This window comes from Pogona vitticeps, chromosome 1 (genome assembly GCF_051106095.1).
Source record: "Pogona vitticeps strain Pit_001003342236 chromosome 1, PviZW2.1, whole genome shotgun sequence".
Taxonomy (NCBI): Eukaryota; Metazoa; Chordata; class Lepidosauria; order Squamata; family Agamidae; genus Pogona; species Pogona vitticeps.
Genome location: NC_135783.1, coordinates 339,521,400 through 339,538,308, shown reverse-complemented (window position 1 = coordinate 339,538,308; position 16,909 = coordinate 339,521,400). Strand labels below are relative to the sequence as shown.

The window sequence follows — 16,909 nt, the reverse complement described above, 5'->3', positions numbered from 1 at the left end:
CTTACCGAGGGAAAGAAGCTCTCTCTCTTTCCAGGTACTCTCCCAAAGCCTTTTGGATCTTTCCAAGCAAGTCTGCCAGTCTTTCTAAAGATCTCTGTACACCCTGAATGTTCAAAACATCCATGACCAGCGGAGATTTGGATACCTTTTTCATGAGAGCCAGAAACTCTGTACTGATGCTGCAAAGTGAAGAAGAAATAATATGCAATCAATATGCAAAAAATTACTACTGACATCAATTTGCTCAGCTTCTCCGGTAAAATCTTCAAGGATCCAGTTAACATACATATAAAGTTAATGTGGTTCTCACATTCCACATTCAGAACCAACTGTAAGCTGAGAATATTACCTTTGGAACCTCTGTGTTTCAACTGGTAGCAGGTGTTTAATGTCAGCACTACCAGTGAAGATGCCTTCCAGGTACACCCAGCGCCTCTGGACATCAATCCAGACATCAAAGAGTGCCATGATTCGATTCAATTTGTCCTCCCAGCTCAGGGCATCTTCTTCAAACACCTACAGATCAACAAACAACTTCAGTTTAGGTAACAAATGTGTTCTTTGTCTTGCTATCCGGTGTTTATATATTTAAGCTGCATTGTATTTTATTTAGAACATTTACATCCCACAGATTCTCGTTAGGGCTCTAAGCCAGCTACAATTCTATTACAAAAATAAAAATAAAATAAATAATAAAATAAAATAAAATTAGACCACTGGGGGAGGAGGCTCATACAGAATATAACCAAAGGTTTGGAAAAAAATTGGATCAGACAACCTCCAACAGTACACAACTCAGTAAAGGAATTTTAAAACTAGTTCTAATCCAGCAGGCCTTCCTAGGAACAAAGGTCTTAAACTGTTGCAAGGCCAGATCAGGCTTTCTGGGGGGGGGGGGGGGGGAGGTCATAGAGCCCAGCAGTCATTGAAAAGCCTCTCCCTGAGTCCCAACCAAACACAGGGAGGCTCTGTTCGAGATCATAGTAAATGGGCTCAATTATATAGTTGTGCTATATTGTCATTCCTTTTAAGCTAAATCACGTGTTAATGTATTTGACAAAGTCATGATACAAGCCCTATACAGGCAGTATAGCTGGAGGTTGTGCAGGGTGTTATCTGTGATGGGGAAATGGGCACACGTATACCTCTGAGCATTCCCTTCCCCACCTAGAAGTCACCTACAAACTTTAGGATGAGGGGGACACTGGGGGTGGGACTCACTCGAGTTTCTATATTCCAACTAATCTTGAAGCACTATCTGGTTCCAGGCTATAATAACAAAAGAGGGCAGGACAGAAACTCAAGTTTGCAAAAGTTACAGTTGCATTTAGGGTCTACCTTGTAGTACGGGGAGAGTTTCATTGCAGACACACTGTTGATGTGTTCTTTGACTTTGTTGAAAAGGTCATCCCAACCGCGAATCAAACGACATTTGTTTTGGTAGTTAACCAAGTCCAGCTCGTACGTGTTCCACACTTCTCGTATCTTTACACAAAATACAAAGTAAGGTTGAAAATATATCAGTCACACTATTATAGAATAGGAGGAAACCCTTTTTGAAAACAAAGAACCTAGACAAAACAGAACTGTTGGTTTATACGGTTAGAGATTCTTCATTATTCAATGAGACAAAACTTTAATCTTGGATTCTGTGACAAGTACTCAAACAAGTCTATTTATTGATTCTGTAGTAACTGTATTGGTCAGCAGTTAGATGTTTAGATGCCATTAAAACAAACCATGCATAGAGTGGACACAGAGAAAACAGCTTGACTTCTAAGGTTTTGAGGGAAGACATTATCTAGTTCTTGGTCCTTGCACCAGATGGATTTCTCTAACAGGAATCTCTGCTTCTTTTCCCCTTAAAGTATCTGAACCTGTATTTCCTCATTTGCAGCAGGGAAGGCTCACAGCCCTGTGTTTTTAAGCTAAGGAAAATTTACTAATATCCAGATCAAAAAGTCTTTAACTATTTAAATATTTAACGCCAGTATCTACCTGCTTCAAGAATTCTTCCAGGGCCATCTCTCCTTGGGCCACAAGTAGCACATCTTTCACAATCAATTCGTTCTTCTGCAAGTCAACATCCCAGATTTGTCCCAGAGTTAATTCAGAAACCACCCAATTGACATGCAGCCTCTTCATCAGCTGTTTCCAGTGACGATCTTTAAGAGCCTCTGATTTCAGCTCGATCACCAACATGTTCACCTGAAAAGGAGAAATGAACAAAACACATGTAAAACTCACCTGTTAGTCCTTAACATGCGGTTATGCCCGAATGTTGTTTTTCAAAAGCAAGCTCACCTTCATATAACCCTTCAGGAGTCTCTGAACATATTCATAGGAGGCATATTGCCGTAAACGAGCAGGGAAATTTTTCAGCTGATTCAGTAGCCCATCTAAACTTTGTCGAAGCTGTCAAGACAGGAAAAAGAATTTGAAATGAGTAAGCAAAGCAAAATACTGAAAATAATTTCAGCAATGATGACAGGCTTATTTTGGAAATCTGACTGTTCAAGCACATAACTCGGAGGAAACAGATAGTTCATAATCAAGGATACCCCACTACTCTACAGGTATATATTGATCAAGTATCACCTTGTTCTCATTTGCACTATGATAAAGGACCAAAAGCCAATCTTCAGGTTGTTATGAGGCTCTAAACACAAATTGGTCTCATCAACTTGGTCTCAAGCAACAGGCTTTTTTCACCCCTGCAGTCCTCTCTCCTTGTTTTCTGAAGAGCTGACCTCTTTGCCTGCCTTATCAAATTGCTTTTAAAACTATGTAGAGTGCTATATATTTGTGTTTCTTGTCTAATAAATAAATTTGTCCCAAATCACCCCTCTCCAATCTTCAAAGCCCCGGAAATTGCTGATTTCAGCTCTAAGAGACAAGCGACATAACATTTTTGGCTTCTATCTTAGAAGGATAAGAAATTTCAGAATGTTTTTGTACAAAAATACCAATATTCCAAGTCTCTTCTCTCCTTGTTAGTATCCTCAAGTCACCTACACCTATAATAGAAGTCGCACCTTGCGTGGTTGTACTGAAACCCAAGGTTGTTCCTTCATTTGATCTATCTGCTCCCAGACCTTGGAAAGCTCAGACCAGACTCCTTTAAGGTCTTGCAATTCTTCTAAAGCAACCTACAACGCAAGAAATTAAAATAAAAGTGGAGTTACAGGTGGCAACAGAGAATCGTAGCAGTTCTGTCAGATCAGTGTGCAAAGAACCAAGTAAGCTGCATTTTAATTATGGTTGCATAGTTAGAGACTACTACTGCTGAAGGTCATATAACCGAAATATACATTTTTATACCTGCACACGCTCTTCACTACCACTGAGAAGTCCTGTATCTGTCAGTTCCAAAGCTTCTTTGGCTTTTGCACATTTCTCTCGGTCATCTTTCAGCCTCCCAAACTTCCCTTCATAGATGGTCAGTGCCTGGAGAGCCTCCTCTGGACGTAGGTTGCCCTTAAGGAAGCAACAGTAAAATTATCATTATGTAAGATGTAATTTAGTTGTGTATCAAATTTCAGTAACCTCATGGCGCAGTGATTAAACTGCAGTACTGCAGCCAAAACTTTGCTCATGATCTGGGTTCAGTCCCAGGTAGCAGGCTTGGCTTTCACTCAGCCTTCTAAGGTCAATAAATCTGAGTACCCAGCTTGCTGGGGTTGGGGGAAAGGTGTAGCTTGCATAATTAAAACTATAAATTGCTCAAAAACTGCTTTAAGCATTATAGGGAAGTATAGAAGCAGAAAGAGGGGTTACTTACCTGTAACCATGGTTCTTCAAGTGGTCATTCTGTGAATTCACACATAAAGGGTTAACCAGCGCCAGCGTAGGTCTCTTCGGAATGTTCCAGAGCTCTGAAAAAGAAACAAAGTTAGGGCTGCCTATACTGCGCATGCTCCGCCCACCCAAGCCTCAGTTCCGTTTATCCGCCACAGGTAAGCAATCCATGCTCGCAAAGGCAGTGACGGATAGCGGGGAGGTCGGGTGGGTTGTGTGAATTCACAGAATGACCACTTGAAGAACCATGGTTACAGGTAAGTAACCCCTCTTTCTTCAGCGTGGTCTTCTGTGAATACACACATAAAGGGTGACTAGCAAGCTATCTTACCGGAGGGAGGGCCGTCACTGAAAGGCAGAAGACAGCACAGCTCTCCCAAATCTCGTCTCCTGTTTGGCCCTGAGATCCAGACGATAGTGTGAGATAAACGTGGATACTCGGGACCATGTAGCAGTCCTGCATATATCTGACAAGTCCACACCACGAAGCAAAGCCGCTGAAGAAGACACAGCTCTCGTGGAGTGAGCCCGTAGACCATCTGGAGGTGTTCTATGTTGAAGGTCGTAGGCCAAGGAGATAACCGAAACCAACCATCTAGAGAGTGAAGAGGAGGAAGCTGGAAGACCCTTCTTGTGACCGTAGAAACACAAAAAGAGTTTGGGTGATAGACGAAAGTCCTTGGTCCGAGAAACATAGAAAGAAAGAGCACGCCTGACATCTAGAGAGTGGAGCATGCGCTCAGTGTCAGTAGATGGTGAAGAGAACAAAGTTGGCAGTATGAGTGGCTGATTTACATGAAAGTCAGAAACCACCTTAGGGAGAAAGGAGACATCTGTATGAAGGATGACCTTGTCATGATAGAACTGTAGAAAAGGTTGATCAGCTCTAAGTGCGGCAAGCTCACTGGCCCTCCTAGCCGAAGTAATCGCGACCAAAAACAACACCTTGAAGGATAACATCTTCAGATCACAGGTAGCAAGTGGCTCGAAAGGTGGCCGCATCAGAGCTTGAAGGACCAAGTGAAGAGACCATTGTGGAATTGGCCGTTTGATTGGAGGCCTGGCGTGTGCAACCCCTTTAAGAAAAGTTTTAACAGTGGGGTGCGAAAACAGCCGAGATGCTGAAGATCCCGTGGGTTGAAAGGACACGATGGCAGCAACATAAACCTTGAGGGTGGACACAGATAAGTGAAAGTCGAACAGGTAACGCAAAAATTGCAACAGAGCCGAAAGGGAGGTAGGCGATGAAGGTAGACCCCTTTCGGAAGTGAACTTCAGGAAGCTCTTCCATTTGTAGCCATATAACAAGGAAGTAGAGTCCTTCCTTGACTTATCTAAAATCTCTTTGATTTCGGGCCTATTCTCCACGCTGTGAGATGAATCGTGTCGATATCGGGGTGGAGAATCTTCCCCGCATCCTGAGAAAGGAGATCTGGAAGAGAGGGGAGCTTGATGTAGTCCGATGAGAGTGTGAGCAGAGTGGGAAACCACGGCTGGCGTGGCCAGAAGGGCGCTATGAGAATCGCAGGGACAGGATCGTGAGAAAGCTTCACTATTGTCCTGTGAACCAATGGGAATGGGGGGAAAAGGTAAAGAAGGCCCATTCTCCAAGAGATCATGAAAGCATCCCCTTCCGAGTGCAGACCCCGTCCCGCTTTGGAGGCGTAACGGGGACACTTCTTGTTGCGCTCCGTCGCAAAAACGTCCAAGACCGGAGTACCCCAACAACGGCATAGATGAAGGAACACTGAAGGGTTGAGTTCCCATTCGTGCATCTGACTGCTGCGGCGGCTGAGCTCGTCCGCTCGTGAGTTGTCTTCTGTGGACACATGAATGGCTCGAAGAAAAATGTGGTGACGATAACACCATTCCCATAGAGTTATTGTTAGAAACAGCAGGGAGTGAGAGCGGGTGCCCCCTTGTTTGTTGAGGTAGTACATGGCCGTGGTGTTGTCTGTGACAACCTGAACACCACGGCCACGTACTAGTGGGAAGAAGGCTCTCAAGGCTTTGAAGATTGCTAGCACTTCTAGTAGGTTGATGTGGAACAGACGCTCCTGGTGCGACCATAGAGCATGAACAGAATGACGGCCGCAATGGGCTCCCCACCCTGTGGGGCTCGCATCCGAGGTGACTTGAACAGTCAATTTGAGAGGCCGAAAGGGGCGACCTACTTGCAAATGAGGGGCGTAGGTCCACCATTGAAGTTGTTGGGAGAGTTCCGGGGTGACTCTGAGACGCTTGTGTTGAGGATCTCGCAAGGGATTGAATAGAGATAGTAGCCAAACCTGAAGAGACCTGAGTTTCAGCCTGGCATGAGAAAGACAGGGGGTCGTGGATGACATCAGGCCCAGAAGGTGCTGAGCGTGTGCGGCAGACACCTTTGCCCCTGGCTTGAACTTTTTTACAGCCTTGCGGATCTTTTGTATTCGGTTTCGCGGAAGAAAAATCCGGCCTTTGGAGGCATTTAGTTTCGCTCCGATGTAGTGGATGATCTTGGAGGGATTGAGGTGGGATTTGTCGTAATTCACAGTAAGGCCCAGACTGTGTAGCACTTGAAGGGTGTAGTTGGTGTTTCTTGCGGCCTGTCGTTTTGATGATGCGACGAGTAACCAATCGTCGATGTACGGGAACACCTGCACGCCGTGCAGCCTTAGAAACGCTGCAACAGGCGCCATACATTTTGTAAAAGTACGGGGAGCTGTGGCCAAACCGAAGGGAAGGGCGAGAAACTGGTAAATAACATCTTGGAAAATGAACCTGAGAAATTTGCGATGAGCGGGATGAATGGTAATATGAAAGTAAGCGTCCTTTAGGTCTATGACGGTGAACCAGTTTTTTCTTTTTAGGAGGTGGATGATGGATTCCAACGTCACCATGCGGAAGCGACGGGTGTGCAGGTAAGTGTTGAGAAGCCTGAGATCCAGAATGGGGCGTATGCCTCCTCCTTTTTTGGGGACGGCGAAATATCTGGAATAGAAGCCGTTTGAGATGTCTCTTGCAGGGACGCGTTGGATAGCACCTTTCTCCAGTAACGAATTTACCTCCTCCTGTAGGGCGGAGTCGAAAGAAGTAAATTCTAAATGACCCAAAGGAGGGTGGTCGAGAAATTCCAGCCTGTAACCGGAGGAGATTATATCTAGAACCCAGGAATCGTTTGTGATGGCGGACCAGTTTGAGAAGAACGGTTGGAGCCTTGTATCGGAGCCGAGGAAGGAGGAAATCGGAGGTAAGTCAAAGAAAATGTTTTTGTTTCTTGGCAGGTGGTTTGTATGATTGGCGTCGTTGAGAAGGCTGGTTACGGTAAGTCTGCGAGGTGGTAGGGGCAGACGTTGCCCTGGATTGAGACTGATTCTTGTAGGTTCTGAACTGAGGAGAATGCTGATAACGGTTAGGTGACCGTTTCCAGTATGGTTTAGAAAACCTGGGTTGAGGTTGAATGTAATAAGACTTAGCAGTCTTTTTAGCCTTGTGAACATCCTCGAGATGACTGTCGGTTTTACTATGGAAAAGACCTGAGGCATCAAAGGGTAGATCTTCAACTTTGGCCTTTACATCCTCTAAAATGTTTGCAGATCGTAGCCAAGCGTGTCTGCGAAGTGATACGCATGAGACTAAGATCCTGGCAGCCGCCTCCACAGAATGTCTAGTGGCGATTCTTTGATGTTTCGAGACAGTCTGAGCTTCCTCGTAGGTGTTCATATAGCCCTGCTTGACTTCGTCAGGTAACAGTTTCAAGGCAGGCATGATCTTGAGCCACAGCTGTTTTTGATATGCACCAAGGGCTGTCTGATAGTTAGCCACACGTAAAACAAAGGAGATGAGAGAATAAAGCCTCCTGCCCAACATTTCCAGTTTTCTGCCTTCCTTGTTAGTTGGTACAACGTGGGCACGCCCGGAAGGTTTGGAGCAGCTAGATTCCACAATGAGAGAGTTCGGGATAGGATGCTTCAGGAGAAATTTAGCATCCTCGTCATTAATTCTATACATGTTTTCAGTTCTTTTAGGGAGGGGAACCGATGAGGAAGGGTGGTCCCAGAAGTCTTTGATGATTGAAAGCAATGCTGGGAGATAAGAAAGGCTGGGTGGAGGAGACCTTTCTTTATTAATGTCCCCAAAGATGAGGTCTTCCTCCGGGGGTGGGGGCTCATCCATGCGAAGCTTAAGAGCCTTGGCTAAACGTGCCAGCATCTGAGAATATGAGGAGAAATCTTCAGATGGGGATGACTCATGGGGATCACCGGTGTCGGATCCCACTGTTTCTCCAATAGGTAAATCATCCAGTTTAGGTCTTTCAGACGGGGTCTCCTCGGAAACAGAATCCTGAGACGAGAAAGGGGCGTCATCGTCCGACGAAGAGATCCCATGCTTTTTAGGACGTCGAGGTTCGACGTCGAGTCGGGGAGTCGGCTGCGGTTGGGGTGCCGGGGTGGATGGGAGAGGAGGCTGAGGAGGTCGATCGGGTCCGGGGAGTTGCGGGGCAGCGGGATCGAGAGGGCGCTGCCGCCGACGTCGACGCTTCCGCGGTGGCGACGAGTCCGAAGCAGAGGAAGCAGAAGATGACACATAGATGTACTTGACGCGTCGACGTCGATGGCGGCGAGGCGTCGACGCAGAAGATGAAGAGGTCGAGGAACGCCTCCGACGATGGTGACGACGTCGTTTGCGCCGTCCCGACGAGGTCGAGGACGAATCAGATGAGGAATACCGGCGACGTCGAGAACGATGGTGTCTCTCGACACTCCCCCTGTGCGACGACCGATGTCGATCGCGCGAAAGGTGTTTGCGCTTCTCCTTGTTCTTGCGCGGGATCGAGGGGGAGTGCGAAGGCAACGGAGACACGGAATGAGCCGGAGATGGCCGCCCAGAGGAAATAGGGCTAGAATGGCCAGAACCCAAGCTTGTAGTGGCTCGTACAAGCTGACTTGGCGTGGGAGAGGGAGCGCCAAGGGGTCGAATTGGCTCAGCCTGCCTTGGAGGGATTGGTGTAGTTGCCTCCGATGTAGAACCCTTATCCCTTAGAGAAGCTTCCAAGATAGGAGAAAGCAGGGATAGGGAGGCAGGCATCGCTTGACCTGGTGCGTCCAGAGATTTTACTGACGCTTTCGTCTTCAATTGTTTTGCAGGCTTGGGAGCGGAGCTCGCCTGAGCTGCAGAAGATTTTTTAGCCTTTGAAGCCCTTTTTTGAGGCTTAGCAGCTGAAGCGTCCGTCGTTTTAGGCGCTGGCTGCAAGGTAAGCTCCTGCCCTGTGGAGGTAGACGGCGAAGCCGAGGGGAGCTCCATGGCTGAGGGTTTAGAAGCCGAAAGAGCCGCGTCCCACAGATGGAGCTGAAGGCGTCTCTGTCTCGCTTTCAGGGCAGCCTTGGTGAACGCTTTACAGTGTCTGCAGTCCTGAGGAGAATGCGATTCACCAAGGCAGATCAAACAAGTGTCGTGCCCGTCTTGATGAGGGATCTTAGCTGAACAGAGCACGCACTTTCTGAAAGGGCCCGATGGTGGGGGGGGGCATAAGGAAGGCAAGCAGGCGTCCGTTGAAAAGGGCGGGAAAAAACGAGGGAAGCCCAAAGGGGCGAAAAGAAAGGGAAAAACGTTACCAGTCCAAACAGTAGGCAGCAGAGTAGTCGGTAAACAGGCTAGGGTCAAAAAACCAGAGGAACAAGCCAGTAATTAGCGAAATAAGAACAATCTAAAGAGCTGAGATCCAAAGAGAACCACTTCATCCGGCGGAGAAATGGAACTGAGGCTTGGGTGGGCGGAGCATGCGCAGTATAGGCAGCCCTAACTTTGTTTCTTTTTCAGAGCTCTGGAACATTCCGAAGAGACCTACGCTGGCGCTGGTTAACCCTTTATGTGTGTATTCACAGAAGACCACGCTGAAGAACACTTTGCTTTTTTCAGTTTAACAGGTGGTGTGCCTGTGCTTTACCTATTGCTCACCTATCCGGGACATGCCTCATATTGATGTCTTCAGAAAGAGAAATATAAAGCAACCTATTTTCAGACTTTTACTATTAAGCAGGGTCTCTTGGAATACACGTCTACCAAATTTTAAATGTCTCTAGGTTATGGGGAATTAGTTTCACCTAGTATTGCTGGGATGCATGGGAGGGTAGAGAGGTAAAGGGGCAGGGCACAGACAAATATACACACACAATGCAAACACTATAATGGACACAAAGATTAAATCAATAATCTTCAACTGACTGCAGTCTAACCTAAGGTAGCTGAAACATTGTGTTATTCTCCATTGTCAACATAACGGTAAGAAATAAAGCAGCAAGTCCTGAAGCAAATGTTGAAAACATTGGAGACTTACTGTTACAGGTTTTGTTTTTTCCCAGTCTGTCAGCAGGTCCACCGTACGTGTTTCAACTGCTCGGTCCTCCTGAACTATCTTCATCTGCAGGTTTGCGACTTGCTGCTGTATGGCAGAGTCTTTTCGACGCATGATGTCATTGAAAGCACCCCATTCTCCTTCAATGTTATCGATGTACAACCAGGAGGAAGGAAACTGGAACCTTTGCTTCTCAAGCAAGCGCTGGCCATTACGGTACAGCTGCAGACAGCAAAAAGGGTACATGATAGTACAGTTGTAAATCTGAACGATCTGCTGCCACCTTAATGCAGAGAACCGAGCCATCACATAATGAGCCGAAAAGGCACTGAAAGAGTCACCTGAACAGGACAGTGAACATTTCTTAACTAGAATGGGCTTAGCCAAATGTGATCATGCAATAGCTTTGTCAGGAAGGTTTTAAGCTGAAACCTATAGTTAAAGCTTGCCACAGAAGGCTTACCTCAACTTGTTTTTCAAATTGCTTGATTTTGCGTTTCAGTGATTGCACGTATGTGATGAATGTCACTGCATCGGATGTGCTGGCAGTGTCCACCGAATGCTGCTCCAGCTCTTGTCGTGACTGTAAGCAATCAGATAAAAAAAGAGTTATGGGTCGAAGAGGGAAAACAAAAATAAATATTAAGGGGAAAAGAATGTGCTTTTTACATTCATTGCTCCAAAAGACAAGGCAGGCCTTTGCTGGAGATGTCAATCAGATCTAGTTTCTCAGGCACACCACAATCTGAAAACATTTAGAGTTGTATTTAAACAACTCTACCAATCAAGCTCAGGCAGTGACCATGGTGGCTTGGGAGACTTTGGAAGCTATACTCCAAAAGAGTAACATTCCCATGATCCACAACATATTCAGAAGGTTCACATTTCTACCAGACATCTCACTAGTATAAATGAGAGCTTTATTCCTACTCAGAAATCTTTGGGCATGAAACAAATCCTGTCCTTCGTGTGCAAGTAAAGTCTTACTAGCTACCAGTTTAGCTTAAGCTCACTGTTACGTACATTTTGATTACTCCACGTTGAACCATCCTTACCTTGGAGATTTGAGAATGAAATTCCGTCATATTTTGGCCCAGCATTTGCCCAAACTTGCTGAGTACTTCCTTATGCCAGGAGTCATACTTCAAGTTTACTTTGGATTGCACCTGCACAGTTAAGAGAGTGATATTTATACTCTATATCACTCCAGCACTAAAATGAAAACTTGTAGATTGTATTAACCCATCCTCCTGTTATTCTACTTCTGGTCTGCGTATATTTAAACAAAACATGATAAAAATGTAGCCAACATCTGTGTTTTTAACTCTTTGAACTTGCTGTGAAATATTAAAGGCATTAACAAACAAACAAAATCCAACAAGAACCCTACTATACTCCAAACTTTTTACCTTTCCATAGTCAATGATAACAGGCCCAAATTCTTTCCTTGTTTCTGCATTGTCAAAGGTGCCTCTGGCTTTTCTTATCTGAACCAAGAGCGCCTGCCATTTATTTAAGTCTTCTCCAAGGCGGTTGTAGATATTTTCAGCTTGCATATCCCACAGACATTGATACTGGAGCCAAACCTATAGATAAACCAAAAGCAAAAGAAAGACCTCAGCAACTTATCTAAATAATGCGTAAATTATTCAGTATCTAGTCCTCAAGTCTATAAAGTGGAAAACTGTAAATTGCACTTAAAACCTTGAAAATAAATCTCCATCATACATTGTAATCTCCAAAAGACAGGCTGACTAGCTTACCTTAACATACTGTTCAACCTCTGTTACAATCCCCATGACTGCAGAGTAAGACTCCTCGAGCGCTGAAGGACCATCTGGCATTCGTGTCAATGCATTACGGTAGAATTTTTCCTCTTCTGACAATTCATAGTGCACACCCACCTAACAAAATGTTAAGTTAAAGAAAATTCACTTTTTGAATTTCAAAGAAACAAATGTTTACACAAAAAATAATTTTGTTCCAAAGTGTATTTAATTCTTTTTAAAAAAAATTCTACTTCTATATTTTTCTTTATGTATCGTTCGTTATCCTTACCTGGTATCTCTGACTCTGGATTCTCGGCAGTGACAGTATTACCATCTTCCAGGCAAACAACTCTTGAAAAAGCTTGTATCTGCAGTCTTCAATAGGTGGATTCAAGTAAATCACCTGGTTGGTTATCCGTAGTTCATGTACAACATTCTATAGGAACATAAAGACATGTTACGTTCTCTTTCTGTAGGTAAAGTCACTACAACATACCTTTCAGTTTGAATGCACAATATGATGGTTGGAAAGTATATTGCTATATTACTTTATTTTTATCTGTTACATTTACATTCTGCTTTTCCTGCAATGGGCTCAAAGTAGCACATGTAACTTCTCCCCAATTCCTTTTATTTTTATAATCATAATAGATTTGTGTGTACATAATATACACAAGTTGCACACATCTGCATTCCATTCCTTGAGTTTTTCTCCCATGGCCTTCCTATCTCAGGAAGCCTTTAGCTTAATCCCCTAATCTTCATCATCAAGTGTAAGTAAGCCTGAGCACATGTAACTAAATATATTTAGACTCCTCCCTCTCTTATCTATTCTTTCTAAAAATATTCTTTCTCTAATATTAAACTGGAAGTTCCTTGAGGACAGATAGTTGTCCTTTTAAAAAAAATTAAATAAAATTCTAACCTCTGATTGTAACAACACATTCTTCTAAGCAAACAATTGGATCTCTAGCCCTACGTATAAAGATACATGATTATCTTCCTTTGGACAGAACCATATGTCTGATCCATCTCTACCCAGAATATCAAGTAAATTCTGAATGTAACATAAGAAGACACATGATGGACCAGAGGGGGAGAAATCTGGATCTAATTAATCAGTTTGGTAAAACACTAATTTTTGACACTTCAAGTATTTGTTTGCTTCTATCAAGAACCCAAAATTATTCAGGCTTTTCTTCTGGTTCCAAACTGCCAAAGTAGAGGAACTAGATGCCCTGCCTGCTCCTTGGCCTCCCAACCCAGCCTGAACTATTAATATTCAATTGATTCTTCTGTTATGAATGTGGTAGAGGCAACGAGATACAGAAGAATGAGAATTATGTACAGGAATGAAATAATGGTCACCAAGCAGAAGGCATAACATCTCTACTTCTTGGCAACCAGTAGCTCAGTACAGATCCTAAGTACTCTAATTCTCTACTACTCTAAGGTTAAAGTGCCTGCTGAGTGCTGGGTTAGAGCTTCAAGCATCATCCATGGAGAAACACAGATTACCCATTTGCACAAACACTATCTAAGTGGAGATCTCTGATCTGAACAACCAGTTTAAGCCTACAGGAGGAATTCCTAAATGTCTCCTTGTGAAAAAAGGAAAAGAGTCAAACCTCTTGCACTATATAGATAGCTTAGTGGCTTGGGTCTCCGGCTGTGGAGCCAGAGGCTGGGAGTTTGTTTCCCTACTCTGCTTCCTTGACAGGGGCTGGACTCAATGATCCAGAAGGTCCGTTCCAGCTCTGTAGATTATTAATTATATCCTAGTGCAAGCAGTCTGACTGAACAAGATGCTGTCCAAAGCTTAAACCAAATCTCTCATAGGGTAAATGTTTACATGTTTAATCACTGAACTAGGATTTTTAATTCCCTGTAAAGTGAGAATTCCCTGGATGCTACATTCTGAGTAAGACCAGATTACATTCACATAAATAAAGCAGTCTTTATTGCACTACGTTGTTTCAATACACTGGTGGGTTCCCCCCCCCCCAGCACAATTTTTCATGGGTCATATATACTGGCATACACACAGTATGAGTTCAGTTCAAGATAAAGACCACACTTACTTTGATCTTTGGCTCTCCACCTGGCTTGTGGCTGACCTGTGGCGCATCTGTGTCCATGTCAACTTCTGCTTTGTCATCAGCTTGGCCAAGCAGTACTTGAGTCCAAGCTCTCAGTCCAGCTTGCAAGCGAACTCCCAGTATTCTCTCAATCTAGAAAGCAAATATGATCAGGAACACCCAACCTTTCCCAGAGAATCAGTCTTGAACTTTGTGCTGATACTCTTCATGCACAAATTGTCTTTTATCAGGGACTTATCCTGAATTTAGATTTTCTTGCAATTCTCTCCTAACCCTGTTGGACAGTGATTACATCAAATTAAGTAAAAAACTCACAATCCCTCTGAATTTATAGACTATTATTCTTCAAGAATAAAAATTCTTCTCACTTCTAGTTTACTCAAACAACATTTTTTCCAACTTGCCTGCATGCACAATATGATAAATGGGACTCTGTAAGCAAGAAAATCTGCATTTCATCTTCCAACTTCTAATGTCTATATTTGGTGCTAAAATTATTCAAATCTCTTTTTATTGACACCATTTGCTCATCTGGCTTTACACAACCTTCACTGTCCTTTCATGATTCTGAAAACGAAACTTGAGAACTGTGATTTTCTTCTTAATAACTGATACTTATGCAATGGGGCTTGGACCTAAGGGTTCCACACACAGACAGGATTCGCTGTACAATCACGCATATGCTTTCTCAGAAGTAAATCCCACTGTGTCCAATGGTGCTTGCTCCTAGGTAACTACATGAAAAGCTGCTGGTTATCTCTGTTGCAGTGACAGGATATTTAAAGAACTTTGTACTCGAGCAGCCTTTTACTCAAAACCTTTCTTGTATAAAGTAGTCACACTTCTTACTATCTTTCATATTAATATTTACCTACTCTTGCAATTGCTGCATAGCTTACCTCCATATCCAGCTTATTAACCCAGATGGGCAAGTTAGAATATGAATGGAGGTTCAAATCGTCCACTGCCTTTTGAACTCTGTTCAAAATTTCTGAGAAGGTTTTGTGATCATACATGCAAGTTTCCAATGATCTGACTTCAAGATCTATCTTCTCCTCAATGATAAGCAGGTCATCCACCTAAAAGACAGAAATGAAAACAGTCATCTAAAATTCAGTATCAGTATTAAAAACAGTCTTCTTATAAAGCCATCTCATTAACAAATGCCCAAGTTTCTGATTTTTTTACATCATAACATTTTTTACTCTAATGAGCCATTTAACATTTACAAACAAATGCATGCTTATTGCCAGTGTTACAAAGTTTCTCCCTGGGATGCTGTACTTTAATGTGATACAGACTACACCGTACTCTGCATACTTGTTAAATCAGACATATTTGCATCAGATTTGCACTTAGCATACTTCTGCTACTTCAGTTTAAACAAACAAACAAACAACTGCTTGCCAAGAGAAGAGTAAATCCAACTTATTTTCAAGATGGATTACTTTTATCCAAAGACTGTATCCAACTCCAGTACATTACTAGAAGTTGCCAAGACTTACAGCTTGGCTATAGAAGAGCTACTATCACCTTGAACAGCTAGATGGCAATTTCTATGCTGTATTACTGTTTCAATAATGTTTTTTTAAAATAAGGATTGTTAATATTGATTTTGAAACTACCTTTAATCTGTTTTTATGGATAAACATTTAAGTCATGTTTTCACTTCTCCATTTTTTTTAATCGCCTTGGTGACAATCATGGGAGAGGAAGCAATGAATAAAGATTAACAATAAATAAGGAACTATCATCTTCTAAATGAACTAACCTTTTCCTGGAAGTTGAAAACAGTCTCTGCTAGGCGCTGTACATAAGGGTCAAGTTTGTACGATTCCCACACTAGAGCAATGCCTTCCCCAATTAAAGCCTGAACTTCTTTCTTCAAACCGGCAACCAAGAGAGAAATGGTATTCCGTTCTTCCACCTTTTCGCATGTCCGTTCGTATGTACGGACACTTTCTATCAGAGAAATAGCAAAAGGGTAGAGCTGGTTTGCCTGATGAGCTTTGTTGACTATTGCAAGAGGAACACGGAATCCAAGCCACTTCAGGTTACGGACTTCTTTTGACAGTGTAATTATTTCCGGGAGAAAGTTGACCTTTAGCTTGAGGACATTTCCTGTCCGGCCTCTGACACGAGTGCTTTCGATTGTGAAAATGCGACCAGAAACTCCAAGGTTACGCTGCTGAACTTTCCTGGCCCAATCATCAAATATTTCTTGAGTGTTGAGCTTCATACGGAAGCTGTCCCCATCTTGCTTCAACTTCTGGCCTTCCACATGGTTCTCCCAACCCTTCCCAAGGACATCTTCAACACGCTTCATGTAGGCGGTGAGCTGTCTGTCAATCTGTTTAGCCCAGATTATAGACCCTGATACTGGAGGCAAGTCTCGAACATGACTCATTTTGCAAGCCTGACTCTGTGGATACTGCACTTTGAATTTATCATGAAGCGACTCTATGTCATCTTTCACACGCTGGATCAACTGTGTTTGGTATTCACGGATAGCGCCTCTGATATGGGGCCTGACAAACAGGGCATTAAACCTAGAGAAGATTCTGAACATTTCATTGGCATTCTTTGCTGTGCCAAGCTGGTCTCTCAGGCGAGCTGTAATGCGGGTTTCAACTCTATCGATTCTTTCATCATACCGTTTCATTGCAGCTTCCCAGGCCTCTGTGCCTTCTTTAGAAACATCCAAGCCATCCACTTCTTTAACATTCTCATAAGCAAGGTTTACTTCCTCAATTGCATTAGCATCAGCAGCATCAAACAGCACTTCTGCTACTTTCATATCTTGGGGTTCAGGTACCTCTCCTTGATTTTGCTGGGCCACTGCAGTCACCTAAACAGAACAGAACAGTTAAGTCATTCCTTTGGCAATGCCAGTAGTAGATGTAATCACA

General features: G+C 43.5%; 1 protein-coding gene across 2 annotated transcripts in view; it reads right to left on the bottom strand.

Annotated features, from left to right (window-relative positions):
- The window catches only part of DYNC1H1 (dynein cytoplasmic 1 heavy chain 1), an 82,441-nt gene that overhangs the window by 48,541 nt on the left and 16,991 nt on the right, over positions 1 to 16,909 (bottom strand). For both annotated transcript variants that reach the window (XM_072986680.2, XM_072986679.2), the window contains exons 8-23: positions 15,772 to 16,848; positions 14,900 to 15,079; positions 13,983 to 14,132; positions 12,191 to 12,337; positions 11,896 to 12,036; positions 11,542 to 11,718; positions 11,188 to 11,298; positions 10,596 to 10,715; positions 10,115 to 10,354; positions 3,322 to 3,477; positions 3,036 to 3,149; positions 2,305 to 2,415; positions 1,999 to 2,208; positions 1,339 to 1,485; positions 350 to 516; positions 6 to 179 (exon numbers count right to left, since the gene is read on the bottom strand). In XM_072986680.2, the coding sequence (XP_072842781.2) occupies positions 6 to 179; positions 350 to 516; positions 1,339 to 1,485; positions 1,999 to 2,208; positions 2,305 to 2,415; positions 3,036 to 3,149; positions 3,322 to 3,477; positions 10,115 to 10,354; positions 10,596 to 10,715; positions 11,188 to 11,298; positions 11,542 to 11,718; positions 11,896 to 12,036; positions 12,191 to 12,337; positions 13,983 to 14,132; positions 14,900 to 15,079; positions 15,772 to 16,848 (3,422 nt within the window). The remainder of the gene's footprint in view (positions 1 to 5; positions 180 to 349; positions 517 to 1,338; positions 1,486 to 1,998; positions 2,209 to 2,304; positions 2,416 to 3,035; positions 3,150 to 3,321; positions 3,478 to 10,114; positions 10,355 to 10,595; positions 10,716 to 11,187; positions 11,299 to 11,541; positions 11,719 to 11,895; positions 12,037 to 12,190; positions 12,338 to 13,982; positions 14,133 to 14,899; positions 15,080 to 15,771; positions 16,849 to 16,909) is intronic.